This window comes from Theropithecus gelada, chromosome 14 (assembly GCF_003255815.1).
Source record: "Theropithecus gelada isolate Dixy chromosome 14, Tgel_1.0, whole genome shotgun sequence".
Lineage (NCBI taxonomy): Eukaryota > Metazoa > Chordata > Mammalia > Primates > Cercopithecidae > Theropithecus > Theropithecus gelada.
In genome coordinates, this window is record NC_037682.1 from 110,705,027 (window position 1) to 110,724,751 (window position 19,725).

Sequence of the window (19,725 nt, forward strand, 5' to 3'; positions counted from 1 at the left end):
CCAGGGCCTAGTGCTGAACCTGGCTCAAGGGGGTGAGGTGCTCAGTACTACCCAATACCACACTATAATGAATGAACAAATGTCTAAATGAAACATCCACATTGTTTTCAGTAAGTCCTCTTCCCAGCCCTGCCCTGGAGAGCCTGTCTGTTGGTGCCCTAGTGCACAGCTCTGTTGTGTGAATATTGTCCACTCATGCTTGCATACAAAGGCGTGCCCTGGCTGTGGGTGGTGGGTGGCTCCACTTTCTGGGCTACGTGAGCCCAGGGTGTGGAAGTGTGTGGAAATGCAGGGATAAGGGTGGGAGCTTCGGGAACTGGGAAGCCCCAGGGCTAGGCCATGAATGGGTGTCAGACCCGAAGAGCAGGTTGGGGTGCAAGCTGTCCTTCAGCCCCCATTCTTCCTCCTTTCTTAACCAAGGTTACCAGAGGCCACACACTTACAGGTCTGGGGTCTGAAGAGGACCAGATACCTAAGGGAGAACCCAAGGAAGCCTTAGGCTCAGGTCTCTGCCTGAAGGTAGGCTGGGGAAGTAGAGAGGGACAGAGGGAAGAATCCCGCGGACACCTGCGCCTCAGGGAGGCCCAGGGGTAAGGTAGGAAGACTCAGGCCCGGGATTTTGTTCTGGCTCATCCACTTCCTAACTGAATCAACCTGCACAAGTCATTTCACCCTTCTGAGCATCAGTTTCTTCATCTGTAAAATGGGCCTAACAAGCAGCCCAGCCTGGGAGGTGGTTAGTGAGGTCACTGGGTGTCACTGGCGCTTGGGAACCTGCAGAGGGCAGTACTAGCGTCAATGCCCGCGGGGATGGAGGCAGGGAGGGGCGGGGGCGGGGGCGGGGGCGGGGGCGATGGCGGGATGGGTGGCCCCGGAGTGCCAGCCCTGCGCCTGCTCCGGAGCACTGGGCCCCTCTCGCTGACCCCCTCAGACCCCGCAGATCCAAGTGCCTGGGCTCGTCCTCTTTCACTCCCGCTGCCAGGGCCAGGTGCCAGGGCCGCGCAGGCGGGCGGAGGCGGGCAGGAAGCGCCTCGCGGAGGAGCCGGGGACTCTGGGAGTCAGCGGGAGACGCCGGTGTCCGCTCAGCCGACCCCTCCGGGCCGCGGCCGACGTCTCCCGGAACTGTGCAGCCGCGGGTAAAGGCCTGGCGGGCTTGATCGCCACTGCGCCCCTGGCTGGGAGGCCGTGATGAGCGTGGGGCAGGGCGGGCCGGGGGAGGAGGCTGTGCAAGGGCGGAGGGAGATCGCGGCGGGGAGATCCCGGCCGGGAACGAGAGCTGGGCGCTGAATGGCGGGCGTTCTGGCAAGTCTCCCCCTGGTTCCCCGAGGCAACCTGAAAGTAGGAGAGCTGTTTGGGACCCAGTTTGGTGGAGGAGCTCTGGACCTGTGGGAACACCGCCCCTGTACGTTTCCTGCAGTGCCCCCTCCTTTTCTCACTGCCCTGGAGATCTGGGTGATCACCGGAGAACTGCCCTTGGCCCTGCGAGTCCCGTCTTGACTCAGTGGCCCTAGATCCGAGGTTAACCCGGAACCTAGGCTTTGTCAGGCTTCCGAAGCCCTCTCTTAACCCTTCCCCAGCCTCTGTGACGGGCCAGCAGCCAGCCAGCTCCTCCGCTGGTGGCCTAATGCAGCCAGTTCTCCCTAAGCGTGCCCTGCCCAAGAAGCCCGGATCTCAGTGGAGGAGACCAGGTGCTAAATAGGGACACATTCCATTTAAGTGAGTTCAGAGGCCTCAGAAAAGACTTTCCAGGGACGGAGACTTTTGAGTAGGATCTTAAAAGATTGATTGGGGCCCGAGTGGTGGCTGGAGCCTGCAGTCCCTGCACTTTGGGAGGCCAAGGCGGGTGGATCACTTTAGTCCCGGAGTTCGAGACCACCCTGGGCAACAATGGTGAAAACCCGGTCTCTACAAAAACAAAAAACAAAAATTAGCCAGGTGTGGTGGCACACCACTGTAGTCCTAGCTACTCAGGAGGCTGAAGCAGGAGGATTGCTTGAGCCCAGGAGGTAGAGGTTGCTGTGAGCTGAGATCGCACCACTCCACTCCAGCCTGGGCAACAGAGCGAGAGACCCTGTCTCAGAAAAAAAAAAAAAAAAGATTGGTTGGGACTCTAACAGAGGAGAAAGGTCATTCCAAACTGAGAAGAGTGTATGAACAAACTTAGGACAGCAAGAGCAAGAATCCGGTGAGCCTGGGGAATAAGGTACGGGCTGGGACAAACTCAGAAAAATAGCTTGTGAGAGCCCGGCGTTTGGACTCGTAACCTCGTAACCTCGGACTTTCGGGAGGTGCTTGGTGCCTGGGGTGAGGGATTAGAATGGGATGAGACTGAAGGCAGAAAGGCTGGTGAGGAGATCGTGTCCAATAAATGTTGGTCAGGGCAGCAACTGGCTGGCAAAGCAGTGGGGAGGAATTGCTGGTACTCTTCACATTGCCTGAAGGAGCAGGGGAAGAAAGATTTGAAGACAGAGGTCAGGTTTCTAGTGTAAGGCGTGGGTGGGAAGATTTGCAGCAAGGTAAATGACAAGAGGAGGGGAATGATGAGTTCAGTTTTACATGGGAGAAGTTTGAAGCAGTGGCAGGTTGTCCATCTGGAGATGTCAAGTGAGAAGTTCATTCATTTATTTGTTATTTATGTCAGCTTCAAAAGCTGCTTACATAACAGTCACAGAGAACATAAAATGATAATGCCATTAAAACTCAGCTAAAAGGACCTGATATCTGGGGAAGAAAGGCAGAGTGGGATGGATAATTATTACTGGAAAATCTAGGCATAGGAAAGCCACTGAAAATGAACACAGGACTCCTATCTGAGCTTGCTGGCAACCAAGAAGGAAAAAGGACATCTAAATAAAGCAGTTTCCCAGGGTGGAACTCAGGGAAAGGTGTTCGTGAAGCTTCAGGGGAGAGGTAAGACGTGGTAGGAAGGCTGGGTGTGATGGCTCATGCTCGTAATCCCAGCACTTTGCAAAGCCAAGGCAGGTGGATTACCTGCCTTGGTCAGAAGTTCGAGACCAGCTTGACCAACATGGTAAACCCCATCTCTACTAAAACTACAAAAATTACCCCATTGTGGTGGTGGGCACCTGTAATCCCAGCTACTTGGGAGGCTGAGGCAGTAGAATGGGATCCCTCAAGTTGGAGAGTTTGGGAGAGGGATGAGAGCTGAAAGCCAGGCCAGGGCTTCAGCAGGGCCAACATTTGAGGAAGGGCTGATCCTCTCTTGGGAGGAAGGTCCCTCCTTGGCTGGAATGGGGTTAGGGGTGCAGAGGAGGAGTGGTGGCAGTGATCCATTCATACCATTCTTCTTGCAGGATAGAAGTCAGTCCTAGGCCCCCCAGGCTCTGGCCTTCTCTCCCAGAATGAGGTGGGGCCACCATTTGCCCAGGGCCTCTTGGGGCTCTGGTTTTGGAAGAGCACTCCAGCCACCAGGTGAGTAGGAAGCAGGGGTTTCTGTTTTTATCTCTTTCTTGCTTTCCAGGGTCCACATGATGCCTCCAAGACAGCAGGGATCCAGATACCAGGTGCACTAGTCTCAGCTCTGTGATTCTCTAGCTGTTGACCTTCAGCATGTCACCTCACCTTCCTCAGCTGCCTTTTTCCCATCCTCAAATAAGGGAGTTGGACTTGGCCAGGTGCAGTGGCTCATTGCTGTAATTCTAGTACTTTGGGAGGCCAAGGCGGTCGGATCACGAGGTCAGGAGTTCAAGACCAGCCTGGCAACATGGTGAAACCCTGTCTCTATTAAAACTACAAAAAAAAATTAGCCGGGCATGGTGGTGCACACCTGTAATCCCAGCTAGTTGGGAGGCTGAGGCAGGAGAATCATTTGAACCTGGGAGGCAGAAGTTGCAGTGAGCCGAGATTGCAGCATTGCACTCCAGCCTGGACAATAGAGTAAGACTCTGTCTCAAAAAAAAAAAAAAAGGAGTTGGACTAGATCATCTTCAAGAGTCTCTTGTAGCTGCATAAGTCTAGGAACTTGTCTGACTTGACTTTACATACAACAGAGATTTACTGAGTGCCTGCTGTACTGCAGACCTGGTGTTAAGTTCTAAGTAAGAAATTGTGAACAAAAACAGATGTAAGGGGGGCAAAAAAATTTTAAAACACTCAAATGTGATCCCTCTCATGGAGGAGAGAGGAATGAATATTAATCAAATAATCACACAATGAAATATAAAGTTGCAAAATAACTGCTGCAAAAGGGCAGTACATGCTGCTATGAGAGCAAATACTGGGGGGTTTGATGTAGACATGGGTTCTGTGTATGGGATGGGATCTGCAGATGCTATTTCTTCCTTCTCTCTGTAGATGAACGTATCCCCTTCCTGATCCACTGGAGTTGGCCCCTTCAAGGGGAGCGTCCCCTTGGGCCCCCTAGGTGAGGCCTGGGTGTCATACCTTAGGACTAATCTGGGCACAACAGAGCAGACTGGGAAGGGTCAAGACTTGGGGCTAGCTTGATCTCTTGGGGACCTTGGGGAGGGGCTTGGTCCTCTGGNAAGACTTGGGGCTAGCTTGATCTCTTGGGGACCTTGGGGAGGGGCTTGGTCCTCTGGGGGAGGGAGGATACAGTGGCAGCTCCAAGGCCTGAGAGGAAGTTGGCTTAGATCATCTGTGGTAGAAGGCATAGTAGTCAGTGGAGGGAGGACCCTGTGGGAAGTGGGTGGAGCCTGGCATGACCAGCCTGAGTTCCAGGCAGGCAGTCAGCAGTGGGGGCTGGAGGGCTAGGGTTAAGGCCTCAGCACCTGGGAAGGGTGTGAGAGTCAGACAAGCCTTTAAACTTGGGGGTCCAGTGTGGGGCCTGCATCTCAGGAAACCGGAAATCTAGCAGTGCAGACGGGCTTGGATCCAGAGCTTGCGAAGGGGCTGACCCAAGATCCAAGTCCCAGCTCATCCCCTCTCCTTGTTCCCAGGGCCTTTATACGCCACCATGGAAACTTGGCAGACAGTGCTTCCTGGTCCAGGAGGCATGGACAGCTGTTCCCCAGCGCCTCTGCAACTGGTAAAGGGACTGGCTGGGACCCTGGTAAGGGGGTGTGGTGGGGAGATGGGGCTGGAAGGAGAAGCAGGGTGAGGAAGGCATAGAGGATCCACTGCCATCTTCCATCGGTGGTCCCTCCTCCTCTCTCTGCCTCCCTCCCATCCGTCTATGTATCCCTTCCTGCAATACTCTTGCAATGCACACTTATATGTACAAAGCACTAGGAGAGCCACACCATCCTATCCTCAACCAAGTTGGGTCAAGCGGGTTAAGACGGCACATAGGTCACTGTGAAACCAGTTGGTCCAGGCTCAGCATTACATGTCCAGTGACTCCCCACTTTCTGACATAGGGATTCCAGACTTTCTGGACAGTCTATATTTTCTCAGGGAGTCTTGTGTGCCCACCATTGTGGGCCCCAGCATCTATGCCTTGATGTCCCAGCCTGATCTCACCACCGCCCTGATTGGCCCTAAGCTACATCTCCAGGCCCCTTTCTCTGACCCATTTCCCTTGTCTTCCCACTCAGAAGCCATACAGCGGTACCGCTGGAACCTGGCTGAGTGGTTCAGCAGGCTGCCCAGGGAGGAGCGCCAGTTTGGCCCGACTTTTGCCCTAGACACGGTCCACGTTGATCCTGTGATCCGCGAGAGCACCCCCGATGAGCTACTTCGCCCACCCGCGGAGCTGGCCCTGGAGCATCAGCCACCCCAGGCTGGGCTCCCCCCACTGGCCCTGTCTCAGCTCTTTAACCCGGATGCCTCTGGGCACCGGGTACAGACAGTGGTGCTGTATGGGACAGTGGGCACAGGCAAGAGCACGCTGGTGCGCAAGATGGTTCTGGACTGGTGTTACGGGCGGCTGCCGGCCTTCGAGCTGCTCATCCCCTTCTCCTGCGAGGACCTGTCATCCCTGGGCCCTGCCCCAGTCTCCTTGTGCCAACTTGTGGCCCAGCGCTACACGCCCCTGAAGAAGGTTCTGCCCCTGATGGCTGCCGCTGGGTCCCACCTCCTCTTTGTGCTCCATGGCTTAGAGCGTCTCAACCTCGACTTCCGACTGGCAGGCACGGGACTTTGCAGTGACCCGGAGCAACCAGAGGAACCAGCTGCTATCATCGTCAACTTGCTGCGCAAATACATGCTGCCTGAGGTGGGTGGCCCTACACCCCAGGCTATCACTGCTGCCCCTTGACTTGCCCCGTAGGTCCTGGGTTACTTTAACTCCTGGGCCCTTCACTTCCCAGCAGTGCGACCCAGAACAAGTCAGTAACTTCCTCAGGCTTCTGTTCCTTTCTTCCTGAGTTGCTCTGATCAAATGGGATACTGCACATAACATTAGCACAGCGGCCTGGATCACAGCAGGAGTTCAGTAATTGCTAGTTATAACTGTTATCCTCATCAATGTCTTCCTCCTTGGACACTCAGTCTTCAGGGGTCCCTTGGGAATAGAGGCAGTCAACAGGACACTAAGGTCTTTCTTAACTTTCAACCATGATCTTCCCAGGCCAGCATTCTAGTGACCACTCGGCCCTCTGCCATTGGCCGTATCCCCAGCAAGTACGTGGGCCGCTATGGTGAGATCTGTGGTTTCTCTGATACCAACCTGCAGAAGCTCTACTTCCAGCTCCGCCTCAACCAGCCGGACTGCGGGTGCGGTTCAGGTGTCTCCGCCGCACCAGCTCAGCGTGACAACCTGGTGCAGATGCTCTCCCGGAACCTGGAGGGGCACCACCAGATCGCCGCTGCCTGTTTCCTGCCGTCGTATTGCTGGCTCGTCTGTGCCACCTTGCACTTCCTGCATGCCCCCACGCCTGCTGGGCAGACCCTTACAAGTATCTACACCAGCTTCCTGCGCCTCAACTTCAGCGGGGAAACCCTGGACAGCACTGACGCCTCCAATTTGTCCCTGATGGCCTATGCAGCCCGAACCATGGGCAAGCTGGCCTATGAGGGGGTGTCCTCCCGCAAGACCTACTTCTCTGAAGAGGATGTCTGTGGCTGCCTGGAGGCTGGCATCAAGATGGAGGAGGAGTTTCAGCTGCTGCACGTCTTCCGCCGGGATGCCCTGAGGTTTTTCCTGGCCCCATGTGTGGAGCCGGGGCGCGCGGGAACCTTCGTGTTCACCGTGCCTGCCATGCAGGAATACCTGGCCGCCCTCTACATTGTGCTGGGTTTGCGCAAGACGACCCTGCAAAAGGTGGGCAAGGAAGTGGCTGAGCTCGTGGGCCGTGTGGGGGAGGACGTCAGCCTGGTACTGGGCATCATGGCCAAGCTGCTGCCTCTGCGGGCTCTGCCTCTGCTCTTCAACCTGATCAAGGTAACATCCCTGAGAGCCCCACCTGCTTCTTCCCTCCCCAGCACCCCAAGCTGCCCCTGCCCCCACATGGCTCCCTGTTCACCCCTTGCTCCTCTCCCAGCAGGAAACTGCTGCTTCCTGCACAGGTATGAATCTTCTTCCTGGATCTGGTTTCAGCTCTGGGCATCTTGGCTTTTGGTGGGATTGCTTAGAGAGAAGCCACAAGGCTGGGGAAGGCTTGGTGGCTGGGGAGGGGAATCTGGGGACATGGGGACTTTAATAACAATCCTACATGGATTCCTAAAAATGGTTTCTTTTTTGTGTCTTTCCTCCTAGGAGGCAGGCCTGTCCTCTGCTTTGCAGGTGCAGAAACTCGATTGTGTCTGTTCCTCCAGAGGTGATTAGGCTCTGAGAGTGATGACTCATCCCAACTAAATCACCAGGGACAGGTTTATAAAGCAGATGCCATTTTATTCATTTATACTAGGAAGATGATGAATGGCATTGGTAATTGGCTTAGGGGAGTCATCCTGAGGGCAGGTCCACTCCAGAAACCAAATTACAGACTTGAGGACTGTGCTGTGAGCGGCGCAGCTGAGCGAAGTCTTTGAGGGCTGGAAGGAGCCACTGTGTGTGCGATGTGTGCCAGGCGCTTTACCAGTGTTCATCCTTTTGTTTTTCACATCACTCCTGGAAAGGAAATACTTTTTTTTTTTTTTTTTTTTTGAGAAGGAGTTTCACTCTTGTTGCCCAGGCTGGAGTGCAACGGCGCGATGTCAGCTCACTGTAACCTCCGCCTCCCAGGTTCAAGCGATTCTCCTGTCTCAGCCTCCTGAGTAGCTGGGATTACAGATATGTGCCACTACACCTGGCTAACTTTTTTATTTTTAGTAGAGACAGAGTTTCATCATGTTGGTTGGGCTGGTCTTGAACTCCTGACTTCAGGTGATCCACCTGCCTCGGCCTTCCAAAGTGCTGGGATTACAGGTGTGAGCCACCGTGCCCGGCCTGGAAATACTATTATGATCCCTTTTACAGAGGAATAAACTGAGGCTCGAGAGGTAAAGTATCTTGTCCAAGATCACTCAAATAGTTTAAAAAGCTGGGATAGGAGCTCAGGGCTTTGTGATTCTGAATCCTGTGCTCTTTTTGCCAAACTATACTGGTGCATTACGGATATTTCTGTCAAGCTGTAGGACCTTGCTAGGTAACCTTTGTTTTCTCGAGGTTGTTTCAGCAACTGATTTTGAGGAGGCAGAGTGCTGATTAGTGCTGGCAGAATTTCAACACTTTAAAAAAAAAAATTAAATGTATTTTTATTTTTTGAGACAGAGTCTTACTCTGTTGCCCAGGCTAGAGTGCAGTGGTGCAATCGTAGCTCACTGCAGCTTCAACCTCCTGGGCTCAAGCAATCCTCCCACCTCAACTTCACTGAGTAGCTGGCACCTCAGGCATGTGCCACCATCCCCGGCTAATTTTTAAAAATTTTAATTTTGTAGCCGGGTGCAGTGGCTCACGCCTATAATCCCAGCACTTTGGGAGGTGAGGCAGGTGGATCACCTGAGATCAGGAGTTTGAGACTAACCTGGTCAACATGGTTAGCCAAGTGTGGTGCCAGGTGCCTGTAATCCCAGCCACTTGGGAGGCTGAGGCGGAAGAATTGCTTGAACCTGGGAGGTGGAGGTTGCAGTGAGCCAAGATTGCACCACTGCACTCCAGCCTGAGCGACAGAGTGAGACTCCCTCTCAAAAAAAAAAAAAAAAAAAAATTAAATTAAATTAAATTAAAAAATAAAAATTGTTTAATTTTGTGGAGATGGGGTCTCATTAGTGATCCTCTCACTTTGGCCTCCCAAAGTGCTGGGCTACAGGTGTGAACCAGTGTTCCCAGCCACCGTTTTCTTTTTATAGGCACCAAAGCATAAGGACTAAGCACAGGAATTTGGTAACTCAGCTATTTGAGTTCAGATCCAGGCTCTGCTACTTAATTAGCTGTGAGATCTTGGACAGGTTACTTAACTCTGTGCCTCAGATTCCTCATCTGTGAAATGGAGATAATACTAGAACTTATATCACTGGCCTAACATGAAGATTAAAGGAACTCATCCTCAGGGTCTGGCACATGGTAAGTGCTGTTTAATTGCTGTTTTTTTTTTTTTGCTTTTGTTTTTTTGAGATGGAGTCTCACTCTGTCACCCAGGCTGGAGTGCAGTGGCACCATCTCTGCTCACTGCAACCTCTGCCTCCTTGGTTTAAGTGATTCTTCCGGCTCAGCCTCCCGAGTAGCTGGGACTACAGGCACCTGCCACCATGCCTGGCTAATTTTTGTATTTTTAGTAGAGACAGGGTTTCACCATGTTGGCCAGACTGGTCTTGAACTCCTGACCTCAGGTGATCCACCCACCTCAGCCTCCCAAAGTGCGGGATTACAGGAGTGAGCCACCATGCCCGGCCTAGGCTGTTTGTTTGTCACACATAGAAACAAACTTAGTTTGAGACCAGCCTGGACAACATGGTGAAACCCCATTTCTACTAAAAATACAAAAATTAGCTGGGTGTGGTGGCACGTGTCTGTAATCCCAGCTACTTGGGAGGCTGAGGCAGGAGAATCTCTTGAGCCCAGGAAATGGAGGTTGCAGTGAGCTGAGATCGCGCCACTGTACTCCAGTCTAGGTGACACAGCGATACTCTGTCTCAAAAAAAAAAAAGAAAGAAAAGAAACAGGCTCGTGCAGCCCACTCCTTCTCACACCATCACCTCTGATAGGAGGTCACACCCCCGCCTTGAGGATGTGCCTGCTGGACCTGAGTTGCAACGAGAGGCTGCAGTGTCCCGAGGGGATTCAGAAAGCCCCCAGTTATTGAAAACCCACAAGAATTGTCAGCCCCACACCCCCAAGCCCTCTTGGGAGGGCTGCCCTGGCAGAGCACTGAGCCCATCTGTTTATTCACAATCCTGTGGATTCAGCTTCACAGGGTGACATATTCTGTCACAGGTTAGTGTTGGAGAAGGGGTACTATCACCTCTATGAAAGGAACCTCACATGTAAACATGAAACATAGCCAGGTGCAGTGGTGCACACCTGTAGTCACAGCTCTCAGGAGGCCAAAGCAGGAGAATCACTTGAGCCCAAGAGTTAAAGACTGCAGTGAGCTAGGATCACACCACTGCACTCCAGCCTGGGTGACATAGCAAGACCCTGTCTCTCAACAAATAAAAAATCAAAAAGTGAAAAAAAACCCAGACGTTAAAGGAGGTGCCACAAAACAATGTCATGGTTTGTTGCCAGAGGAATGACCCTTCTTCTCTTTCACTACCATTGCAGGGATGGGGGAAGATATCACAAACCCCCAACATTTATTTCTTTGTCAGATATTTGAGTACCTGCTGTGTGCCAGGCAGTGTGTTAGAATCTGAGGAAACTACAGGCTTCTGCCCTTTCTGATCTAGTCGGAGCTCCTCTCCCAGAAGGAAACTGCTGCTTCCTGCACAGTTTCAGCACAAAAATACCGATGTAACCATATAAGGAAAAATTACGGCAAATGCCTGGAAAGGAGCCCCAGATGCCATGAAAGTGTGTAGTGGGGGAACTGGTTTGAGGGGTCAGGAGAGTCTCTTTGTGGAAGGGCATGTCATCTGACCCTTGTAGCATTAGCCAAGGGAAGAAGTGGGGGGGAAATGCCCCAGGAAGGGGCAGCACCCTGGAGGATTTTTTTATTTTTCTCTGAGACAGGGTCTTGCTCTGTTGCCCAGGCTGGAGTTCAGTGGTGTGATCTCAGCTCACTGCATCCCCGACCTCCAGTGCTGAAGGGACTACAGGCACATGCCACCATGCCTGGCTAATTTTTGTTTTTATTAAAAATTTTTTTTGCCGGGTGCAGTGGCTCACGCCTATAATCCCAGCACTTTGGTAGGCCAAGGTGGGTAGATCACGAGGTCAGGAGGTCGAGACCATCCTGGCTAACACGGTGAAACCCCGTCTCCACTAAAAATACAAAAACTTAGCTGGGCATGGTGGCGGGCGCCTGTAGTCCCAGCTGCTCAGGAGGCTGAGTTAGGAGAATGGCGTGAACCCAGGAGGCAGAGCTTGCAGTGAGCAGAGATTGCGCCACTGCACTCCAGCCTGGGCGACAGAGCGAAACTCTGTCTCAAAAAAAAAAAAAATTTTTTTCGATAGAGATAGTGTCTGGCTACATTGGCCAGGCTGGTCTAGAACTCCCGGGCTCAAGTGATCCTCCTGCCTCGACCTCCCTAAGTGCTGGGATTACAGGCATGAGCCACTGCACGGGGCCTATGGAGGCTTTGAAGGAGGAAAGACCTTGGCACTGTTTTTTTTGTTGTTGTTGTTGAGACGGAGTCTCGCTCTGTCACCCAGGCTGGAGTGCAGTGGCGTGATCTCGGCTCACTGCAAGCTCCGCCTCCCGGGTTTACGCCATTCTCCTGCCTCAGCCTCCCGAGTAGCTGGGACTACAGGCGCCGCCACCACGCCCGGCTAGTGTTTTGTATTTTTTAGTAGAGATGGGGTTTCACCGTGTTAGCCAGGATGGTCTTGATCTCCTGACCTCATGATCCGCCCGTCTCGGCCTCCCAAAGTGCTGGGATTACAGGCTTGAGCCACCGCGCCCGGCCTGACCTTGGCACTGTTAAGATGAAAAAAGCCAAAAAGGCAGGAGCATAGTGAGTGGGGCCAAGAGGCTTGTGATGAAGGCATTGTAGTCGGCAGGGCCCAGATCACACAAAACCTTAAAGCAGTAGGAGCTGCATCAATCGTAGCTGCTGAGACAACAATGATGTTGAAGATGGTGATGTATTTGTGACACCTAGCCTGGTCCCAAACTAAGTGTGTAATACATGCTAATTCCTTCTCACCACCTCCTGGGTTTGAAAATGTATCAGGGTGTTTGGGAAAGAGAAAGAAGTTCCTAATGTCTGCGGCACATGAGACAGGTGTTGAGATATGACCCTGGGAAAGTCAAATTAGGGCCAAATTATTAAAAGTTTTGGGCTGGGTGCAGTGGCTTATGCCTATAATCCTAGCACTTTGGGGGCCTAGGCTAGGGAGCCCAGGAGTTCAAGACCAGCTTAGGTGACACCGCAAGACCCCATCTCTAGTTTTAAAAATCATTTCATATTCCAGGCTAAATGTTTGGAGTTTGCCACATAGGCAGTGGAAGGTGTCGCAGCAGGGGAGTAGCATGATCAGACAAATTATGCTAAGTTCACGGGGAGACCACAGGGCTGGAGCAGTCACAGGGGTGTACCTTAAGCTGAGCCTTGAAGGCTGAACAGGCATGTGGAAGGCCACAGTGACCCTCCCCTGCTTCTTTTTCAGGTGGTTCCACGAGTGTTTGGGCGCATGGTGGGTAAAAGCCGGGAGGCGGTGGCCCAGGCCATGGTGCTGGAGATGTTCCGAGAGGAGGACTATTACAATGATGATGTTCTGGACCAGATGGGCGCCAGTATCCTAGGCGTGGAGGGCCCCCGGCGCCACCCAGATGAGCCTCCTGAGGATGAAGTCTTCGAGCTCTTCCCCATATTCATGGGGGGGCTTCTCTCTGCCCACAACCGAGCTGTGCTAGCTCAGCTTGGCTGCCCCATCAAGAACCTGGATGCCCTGGAGAATGCCCAGGCCATCAAGAAGAAGCTGGGCAAGCTGGGCCGGCAGGTGCTACCCCCCTCGGAGCTCCTTGACCACCTCTTCTTCCACTACGAGTTCCAGAACCAGCGCTTCTCCGCCGAGGTGCTCAGCTCCCTTCGTCAGCTCAACTTGGCAGGTGTGCGTATGACACCCGTCAAGTGCACAGTGGTGTCATCTGTGCTGGGCAGCGGAAGGCATGCCCTGGATGAGGTGAATTTGGCCTCCTGCCAGCTAGACCCTGCTGGGCTGCGCACACTCATGCCTGTCTTCCTGCGTGCCCGGAAACTGGGGTAAGGACCTATCCTCATGCACAGGCATGAAGAGGGTTGGAGGTGAAGCAGTGGGAAGAGAAAGTGCCAGGGAAACCAGAGGTACTGATGAATGACCAGATGAAGAAATCTAGTTTGGGCGGAGGAGACAGGAGCAGCAGAAGGGAGGAGCCAGCCGTGGTGGCTCCTGCTTGTAATCCCACTGCTTTGAGAAGACAAGGCAGAAGCATCACTTGAGCCTAGTAGTTTGAGACCATCCTGGGCAACATAGCAAGACCCTGTCTCTACAAAAGAATTTAAAAATTAGTCAGGTGTGGTGGCATGTGGCTATTGTCTCAGCTACTCAGGAGGCTGAGGTGGGAGGATTGCTTGAGCCCAGGTGTCTGAGGCTGCAGTGAGTTGTGATCATGCCATTGTGCTCCAACCTGGGTGACAGAGTGAGAACCTGTCTCTCAAAAAAGGGGAGGCAGGTATGGATTCCCAGAGGCAGGCTGATGAAAAAAGGTCATGGTAGATGGACAGACTGCTTGCTGAATTCCCTCCCTGGTCTCTCACCTCCCCTCTGGCCACCTTCTGCTCCAGCTTGCAACTCAACAGCCTGGGCCCTGAGGCCTGCAAGGACCTCCGAGACCTGCTGCTACATGACCAGTGCCAAATTACCACACTGCGGTGAGTGCCCTGGGAGTGGGGCATCCTGGTGGCCAGCTAAGGTCAAGGGTGAGTTCCCTGCCTCCTGGCATACTTGGCACAGGCCCGTCCAAGGGATAGTAAATGGAGGTGGGTCTAGGCCCTGACTGGTCCCCTCCACTTCCCCTAGGTCTACTGCAAGCAGCAGGGCAGCAGGGAAAGATGCCACCTGTAATGGGTGCTAAGAAACCTCTCACGTGGCTAAAAACAGCCTGGGGGAGGCAGGGAGAGAGGGTGGAATAATACCTAGGCCAGTTGCCTGGTAACAGTGCCACTGATCCCCTTCCAGGATTTTTCCTGCAGCTTCCTGAGGATGACCCTAATGCTGGGCACTCAGTAGACACCCCTGAAGTGTTGACTGATACGTGGGGAACCCGAGCACCTGGTTTCCGAGTTTCTGGTTGGTGTAAGGGGAGGCAAATGAGGAGAGAAAAAGGAAGAACAGGGAGAAGGATACAGGAGTCAGAGGGAAGGGAGAAGCAGAGGCTGTGGAGGGGGTGAAAAAGGCAGAAGAAGGGAAACAGAAATGGTGAGGAGGAAGGGAATAGATAAGAAGGGGGTCGGGGGAAGAGGGAAGGAAAGGCCAGCTCCCCTACTCTCCCTCCTCTGCCAGGCACCACACCCCCTATTGCTCTACCCTTTCTCCTGGGCCTGCATTTCTATGTCCAGGCTCCTCTTGCCCCAAGCAGGGCCCTCTTTGGCCCACGTCCTGACACCCAGCACAGCGCTGCCCCATCAAGGCTGCCAGCACCACCAGCAACCTTGCCTCCCCCTCCTCTCAATGGGCCCTCATAACCTTGGGTTGCACGTGGCCGTAGGCTGTCCAACAACCCGCTGATGGCAGCAGGTGTTGCCCTGCTGATGGAGGGACTGGCAGGAAACACCTCAGTGACACACCTGTCCCTGCTGCACACCGGCCTTGGGGACGAAGGTCTGGAGCTGCTGGCTGCCCAGCTGGATCGCAACCGGCAGCTGCAGGAGCTGAACGTGGCTTACAATGGTGCTGGTGACACAGCGGCCCTGGCCCTGGCCAGAGCTGCCCGGGAGCACCCTTCCCTGGAACTGCTGCAGTGAGTCCTGTCCCTGGTCCCATTGCCCCCAGCCCTTCAGACTACTTCCATCTCTCAACTGTGCTCTTCCAATCCTAGGGAGTGCTTCTGGGCCTGGGCCTGTCACCCGTCCTCTATTCCTGGTTTCTGACTGATCCTTGTCAACCTAGCTCTGAGTCAACCCACCCGCTCTGTGACTGGCCCTTAAACTGCCCCAGTTCCCTACTACCATTTCTCCTAAAGGCCTACTGTCCCTGGTCCCACTGAATTCTAGTATCAGGATCGGGTGCGGTGGCTCATGTCTGTAATCCCAGCACTTTGGGAGGCCGAGGCAGGCGCATCACCTGAGGTCAGGAGTTCAAGACCAGCCTGGTCAACATGGTGAAACCCTGTCTCTACTAAACATACAAAAATTATCTGGGCATGTTGGTGCGCACCTGTAATCCCAGCTGCTTGGGAGGCTGAGGCAGGAGAATCGCTTGAACCCGGGAGGTGGAGGTTGCGGTAAGCCGAGATCATGCCACTGCACTCCAGCCTGGGTGACAGAGCGAGACTCTGTCTCAAAAAAAAAAAAAGAATTTTAATATTAGTCCCTGCTTCCCACTGGCCAGCACCCTCCATCTCTGGCTCATTGCAGATACTTACCTGATCGCACTCTGCAGCCAGGAGATGAGATGTGAGGCCCCCTGCTTTCCATCTGTCTACCCTCGGGCCCTCCTTCTCAGAGCTCTACTGAATGGCATCGACTTTCTCTCTCCTGCCAGCCTCTACTTCAATGAGCTGAGCTCAGAGGGCCGCCAGGTCTTGCGAGACTTGGGGGGTGCTGCTGAAGGTGGTGCCCGGGTGGTGGTGTCACTGACAGAGGGGACGGCGGTGTCGGAATACTGGTCAGTGATCCTCAGTGAAGTCCAGCGGAACCTCAACAGCTGGGACCGGGCCCGGGTCCAGCGACACCTTGAGCTCCTCCTGCGGGATCTGGAAGATAGCCGGGGTGCTACCCTTAATCCTTGGCGCAAGGCCCAGCTGCTGCGAGTGGAGGGCGAGGTGAGGGGCCTCCTAGAGCAGCTGGGAGGTTCTGGAAGCTGAGACACTGGCGGCAGGCACCTAACTATGTGACCACTGGCCCTAAACCTCTTCCCTCTGTGGCCTCCTGGCTTGCACTGCTCCCCCTAGAAAGATTCCTTCAGGTCTGGGGGCAAAGGAATGGGCACAGCTGTGCCAGTTGCCCTCCTAGGGCATGTTCGATCAGGACCGAGTCTGGAATCTCCAAGTTAAAGATGGTGAATCAATGCTTCGGGCTTGGAGATGGAACATGCCTCCTCTCCATTCATCAAGAAGGACCAAAGCATGTGGCATTTGGATGGCCAGAGTGCCCTGAAGCACCACCACCAACCTTGCCTCCCCCTCCTCTCAAGGAGCCTCTGATTGTGCCACCAAGGGGCTCACATCTTATGTCTGCCATGCCAGGGGTGTTGCCATCCAGATGTGTTGGAAACTTCCCCTCATGACTTATGCTCACCTGTGGACACTGAGGGTGCCCTCACATTGGTGCTTTCTCCTCATCCTCATGCCCCCTTTGCCACAGTGGTACAATGGCTTGGTGACCCCGCGAGGCAGATGCACCTGACTTGCTGCTATTAAAAAGCTGTGTGCCTTTCACCGATTGTGACCTCTTCTTTATTGCCTGGTGCTTCCAGGACGGGCACTCTTCTTGGTCTTTCTGGTTAAACTACCAACCATGATCTATTGCACATGGTTCTTGGGCACTAGGTTCAGAGGCAGTGGAGGCTGGAGGGGCCCATGAACAAGATACTGGCATGGGGTTTGGCCATGCTGGACTGTATTATTCCGATCTCACACTGCTAATGAAGACATACACAAGATGGGGTAAGTAATTTATAAAGGAGGCTGGGCATGGTGGCTCACGCCCATAATCCCAGCACTTTGGGAGGCTGAGGTGGGCGGATCACCTGAGGTCAGGAGTTTGAGACCAGCCTGACCAACATGGAGAAACCTTGTCTCTACTAAAAATACAAAATTAGCTGGGTGTGGTGGCACATGCCTGTAATCCCTGCTACTCGAGAGGCTAAAGCAAGAGAATCGCTTGAACCCAGGAGGTGGAGTTGCAGTGAGCTGAGATAGCGCCACTGCACTCCAGCCTGGGAAACAAGAGTGAACCTCTGTCAAAAAAAAAAAAAAAAATTATAAAGGAAAGAGGTTTAATTGACTCACAGTTCCACATGGCTGGGGAGGCCTCACAATTGTGGCAGAAGGCACATGAGGAGCAAAGTCACATCTTACATGGCAGCAGGCAAGAGAGTGTGTGCTGGGGAACTCCCCTTTATAAAACCATCAGATCTCATGAGACTTATTCACTCTCATGAAAACAGCACGGGAAAACCTGCCCCTGTGATTCAATTACCTCCCACTGGGTACCTCCCATGACACGAGGGAGTTATGGGAGCTGCAATTCAAGATGAGATTTGGGTAGGGACACAGCCAAACCATACCATGGGCCATAGAATTCTTATCACCCTTTTCACACTTACCCCCCAGGCTTGGAGTTAGTGACCAGCAATATGCCTTTCTCTGCACAGAGGGGCAACGGGGTCAGATTCAGGGTCTCCAGAAAAATCTCGGGCCCAGGATAGAGTCAGGATGAACTCACACACTTTCCCAGAGAATAAGACTAAGCAGGGCATGGTGGCTCACGCCTGTAATCCCGGCACTTTGGGAGGCTGAGGCGGGCAGATCACCTGAGGTTGGGAGTTTGAGACCAGCCTGACAAATACAGAGAAACCCCATCTCTATTAAAAATACAAAATTAGCAGGGTGTGGTGGCACATGCCTGTAATCCCAGCTACTGAGGAGGCTGAGGCAGGAGAATTGCTTGAACCTGGGAGGCAGAGGTTGTGATGAGCCAAGATTGTGCCATTGCACTCCAGCTTGGGCAACAAGAGCTAATCTCTGTCTCAAAAAAAAAAAAAAAAAGACTCTCACTGCCGTTAACCATTACCCCACTGCTTCCACAGCGTCTTCAAGGAGGCGGGACCTGGGAGGGGATGGGTGGGAGGGTCAGTGGCTGTGATGAACCTTGTCCCTACCCCAGCACTGGGTTGCTGATCCAGCTATGGAGAAAGCTGCAGGTAGGAGGCCAGGAGAAATCCTCTGCAGGGGACTTTGGGACAGGCAGGGGGCCGACTTGGAGGCTGAAGCTTTGGGACCAGGGCACACTTGATTTTGGGGCTTGGAGCCCTGAGGCAGGTAAACAAGTCAGGAGAAAAGTAGTGAGTTGATATGTCTGTCTTCCTGGTCCACACCCTGTACTGATATGCTCAGATTTATGTGCCAAGGACTTGGGGGGAGGGGAAGGGAGAGGACCGCACAATATTCCTGTGCGTATGGCAGTGAGAAGAGAAGACCCTTTTGGAGCAGAATGGAGGGGGCATGCCCTGAGTTTGGGGGTTCCCCTGAGTCCTTTTAGTTTATGCCAATGGAAGAGGCACATCTGGGGAGAAGAATGTGACTCTCCTCCTCTCACCCACTTCTTTGCCCAGTAGATCCGCAGGACGCAGCCTCGTTAACTCCGTAAGTGCCATGAGGGTTGGGGCAAGGGGAAGAAAGAATCGGAGGCAGGGAAGCGCTTCACTGCCATTAGCACCTAAAGGAGATCCTGGGACCCAAGTCCAGCTGCCAGCTTGTACCTGCTTCCCCTGCCTCCTTGCAGGAAGTTTAAGTTTAACCCAAAGCTGGGCATTGATAATCCTGTCCTCTCACTGGCCGAAGACCACGACCCCTCTGGTAACTCCCTCACCCACTGACAACCATTCCCTTTCCCTGGAGGCACCACAACTCCACACAGCCTCCCATCTCCTTGGTAACCACTCACTCGGTCTCCCTCTGATAACAGCCTTGGTTGGGAGTAGAGATAGGAGGGGCCAGGCGTATTCTCCTGTCCCAGTCCCTCTGCCCATGAAGTGTTCACCCCACCACCCACCACCCAACCAGGCAGAAACTGCTTGTATCAGGACACAGGGTCTGCCAGGCACATGGCGAACCTGTACTTGGGCTGTGCCCTCTCCTCCCCCTTTTCTGCTGCCCACCTCACCCTCCAGATCCCTGGAGCCTGGAGCGGCCTCGCTTCTGCTTGCTGAGCAAAGAGAAGGGCAAGAGTTTTGGCTTCCACCTGCAGCAGGAGCTGGGTAGGGCTGGGCATGTGGTGTGCAGGGTGGACCCAGGCACCTCTGCCCAGCGCCAGGGTCTTCAGGAAGGAGACAGGATCCTGGCGGTGAACAATGATGTTGTGGAACACGAAGACTACGCGGTGGTAAGGCTGTGGTCTGGGAGAGCATGCTAGCACCTCAGAAAGAGAAGCGGGTTGCTCAGTCCCCTGGGCACTATGGCAGCAAGGCACAAGCCTCACTCCCCCACACCCCAGGATTTAGGAGTGCCCAAGTCAGAGGGGTTGGGGAAAGCATCTAGAAAGCTGATTCCCGCTGGGCGCAGTGGCTCATGCCTGTAATCCCAGCACTTTGGGAGGCCGAGGCGGGTGGATCACCCAAGGTCAGGAGTTCAAGGCCAGCCTGGGCAACATGGCAAGACCTTGTCTCTACTAAAAATACAGCAATTAGCTGAGCGTGGTGGTAGCGCCTGTACTCGTAGCTACTCGGGAGGCTGAGGCAGGAGAATCACTTGAACCTGGGAGGCAGAGGTTGCAGTGAGCCGAGATTGTGCCATTGCACTCCAGCCTGGGCAACAAGAGCGAAACTCCATCTCAAAATAAATAAATAAATAAATAAAA

The 19,725-nt window shown here is 53.7% G+C and overlaps 2 protein-coding genes across 6 annotated transcripts in view; both read left to right on the plus strand.

Annotated features, from left to right (window-relative positions):
• The first annotated feature begins 257 nt into the window (after positions 1–257).
• Positions 258–16,585, plus strand: NLRX1 (NLR family member X1). Of its 4 annotated transcripts, none has more exons than XM_025358044.1 (10): positions 258–519; positions 3,315–3,432; positions 4,315–4,384; positions 4,920–5,008; positions 5,517–6,136; positions 6,491–7,303; positions 12,614–13,209; positions 13,771–13,857; positions 14,694–14,945; positions 15,689–16,585. In XM_025358044.1, exons 2-10 carry the CDS (start codon positions 3,363–3,365, stop codon positions 16,008–16,010), a joined length of 2,919 nt encoding a protein of 972 aa, XP_025213829.1. In that variant the 5' UTR covers positions 258–519; positions 3,315–3,362; the 3' UTR covers positions 16,011–16,585. The 4 variants fall into 4 exon arrangements, with proteins under 4 accessions (XP_025213829.1, XP_025213830.1, XP_025213831.1 ...); XM_025358045.1 differs by lacking the exon at positions 258–519 and adding an exon at positions 786–1,402; XM_025358046.1 differs by lacking the exon at positions 258–519 and adding an exon at positions 786–1,015.
• A 1,438-nt stretch (positions 16,586–18,023) lies between these two features.
• The window catches only part of PDZD3 (PDZ domain containing 3), a 4,898-nt gene continuing 3,196 nt past the window's right edge, over positions 18,024–19,725 (plus strand). For both annotated transcript variants that reach the window (XM_025355616.1, XM_025355618.1), the window contains exons 1-4: positions 18,024–18,070; positions 18,485–18,512; positions 18,652–18,725; positions 19,040–19,251. In XM_025355616.1, the coding sequence (XP_025211401.1) occupies positions 18,055–18,070; positions 18,485–18,512; positions 18,652–18,725; positions 19,040–19,251 (330 nt within the window). In that variant the 5' untranslated portion in view covers positions 18,024–18,054. The remainder of the gene's footprint in view (positions 18,071–18,484; positions 18,513–18,651; positions 18,726–19,039; positions 19,252–19,725) is intronic.

What these genes read in the sequence shown, in the direction of transcription:
- NLRX1 (XM_025358044.1), top strand. Translation starts at nt 3,363, where the DNA reads ATGAGGTGGGGCCACCATTTGCCCAGGGCCTCTTGGGGCTCTGGTTTT. An exon ending in CGTCCCCTTGGGCCCCCTAG is followed by an intron (nt 4,385 to 4,919) that starts GTGAGGCCTGGG and finishes CCTTGTTCCCAG; the next exon opens with GGCCTTTATACGCCACCATG. An exon ending in CCTTCCCTGGAACTGCTGCA is followed by an intron (nt 14,946 to 15,688) that starts GTGAGTCCTGTC and finishes CTCTCCTGCCAG; the next exon opens with CCTCTACTTCAATGAGCTGA.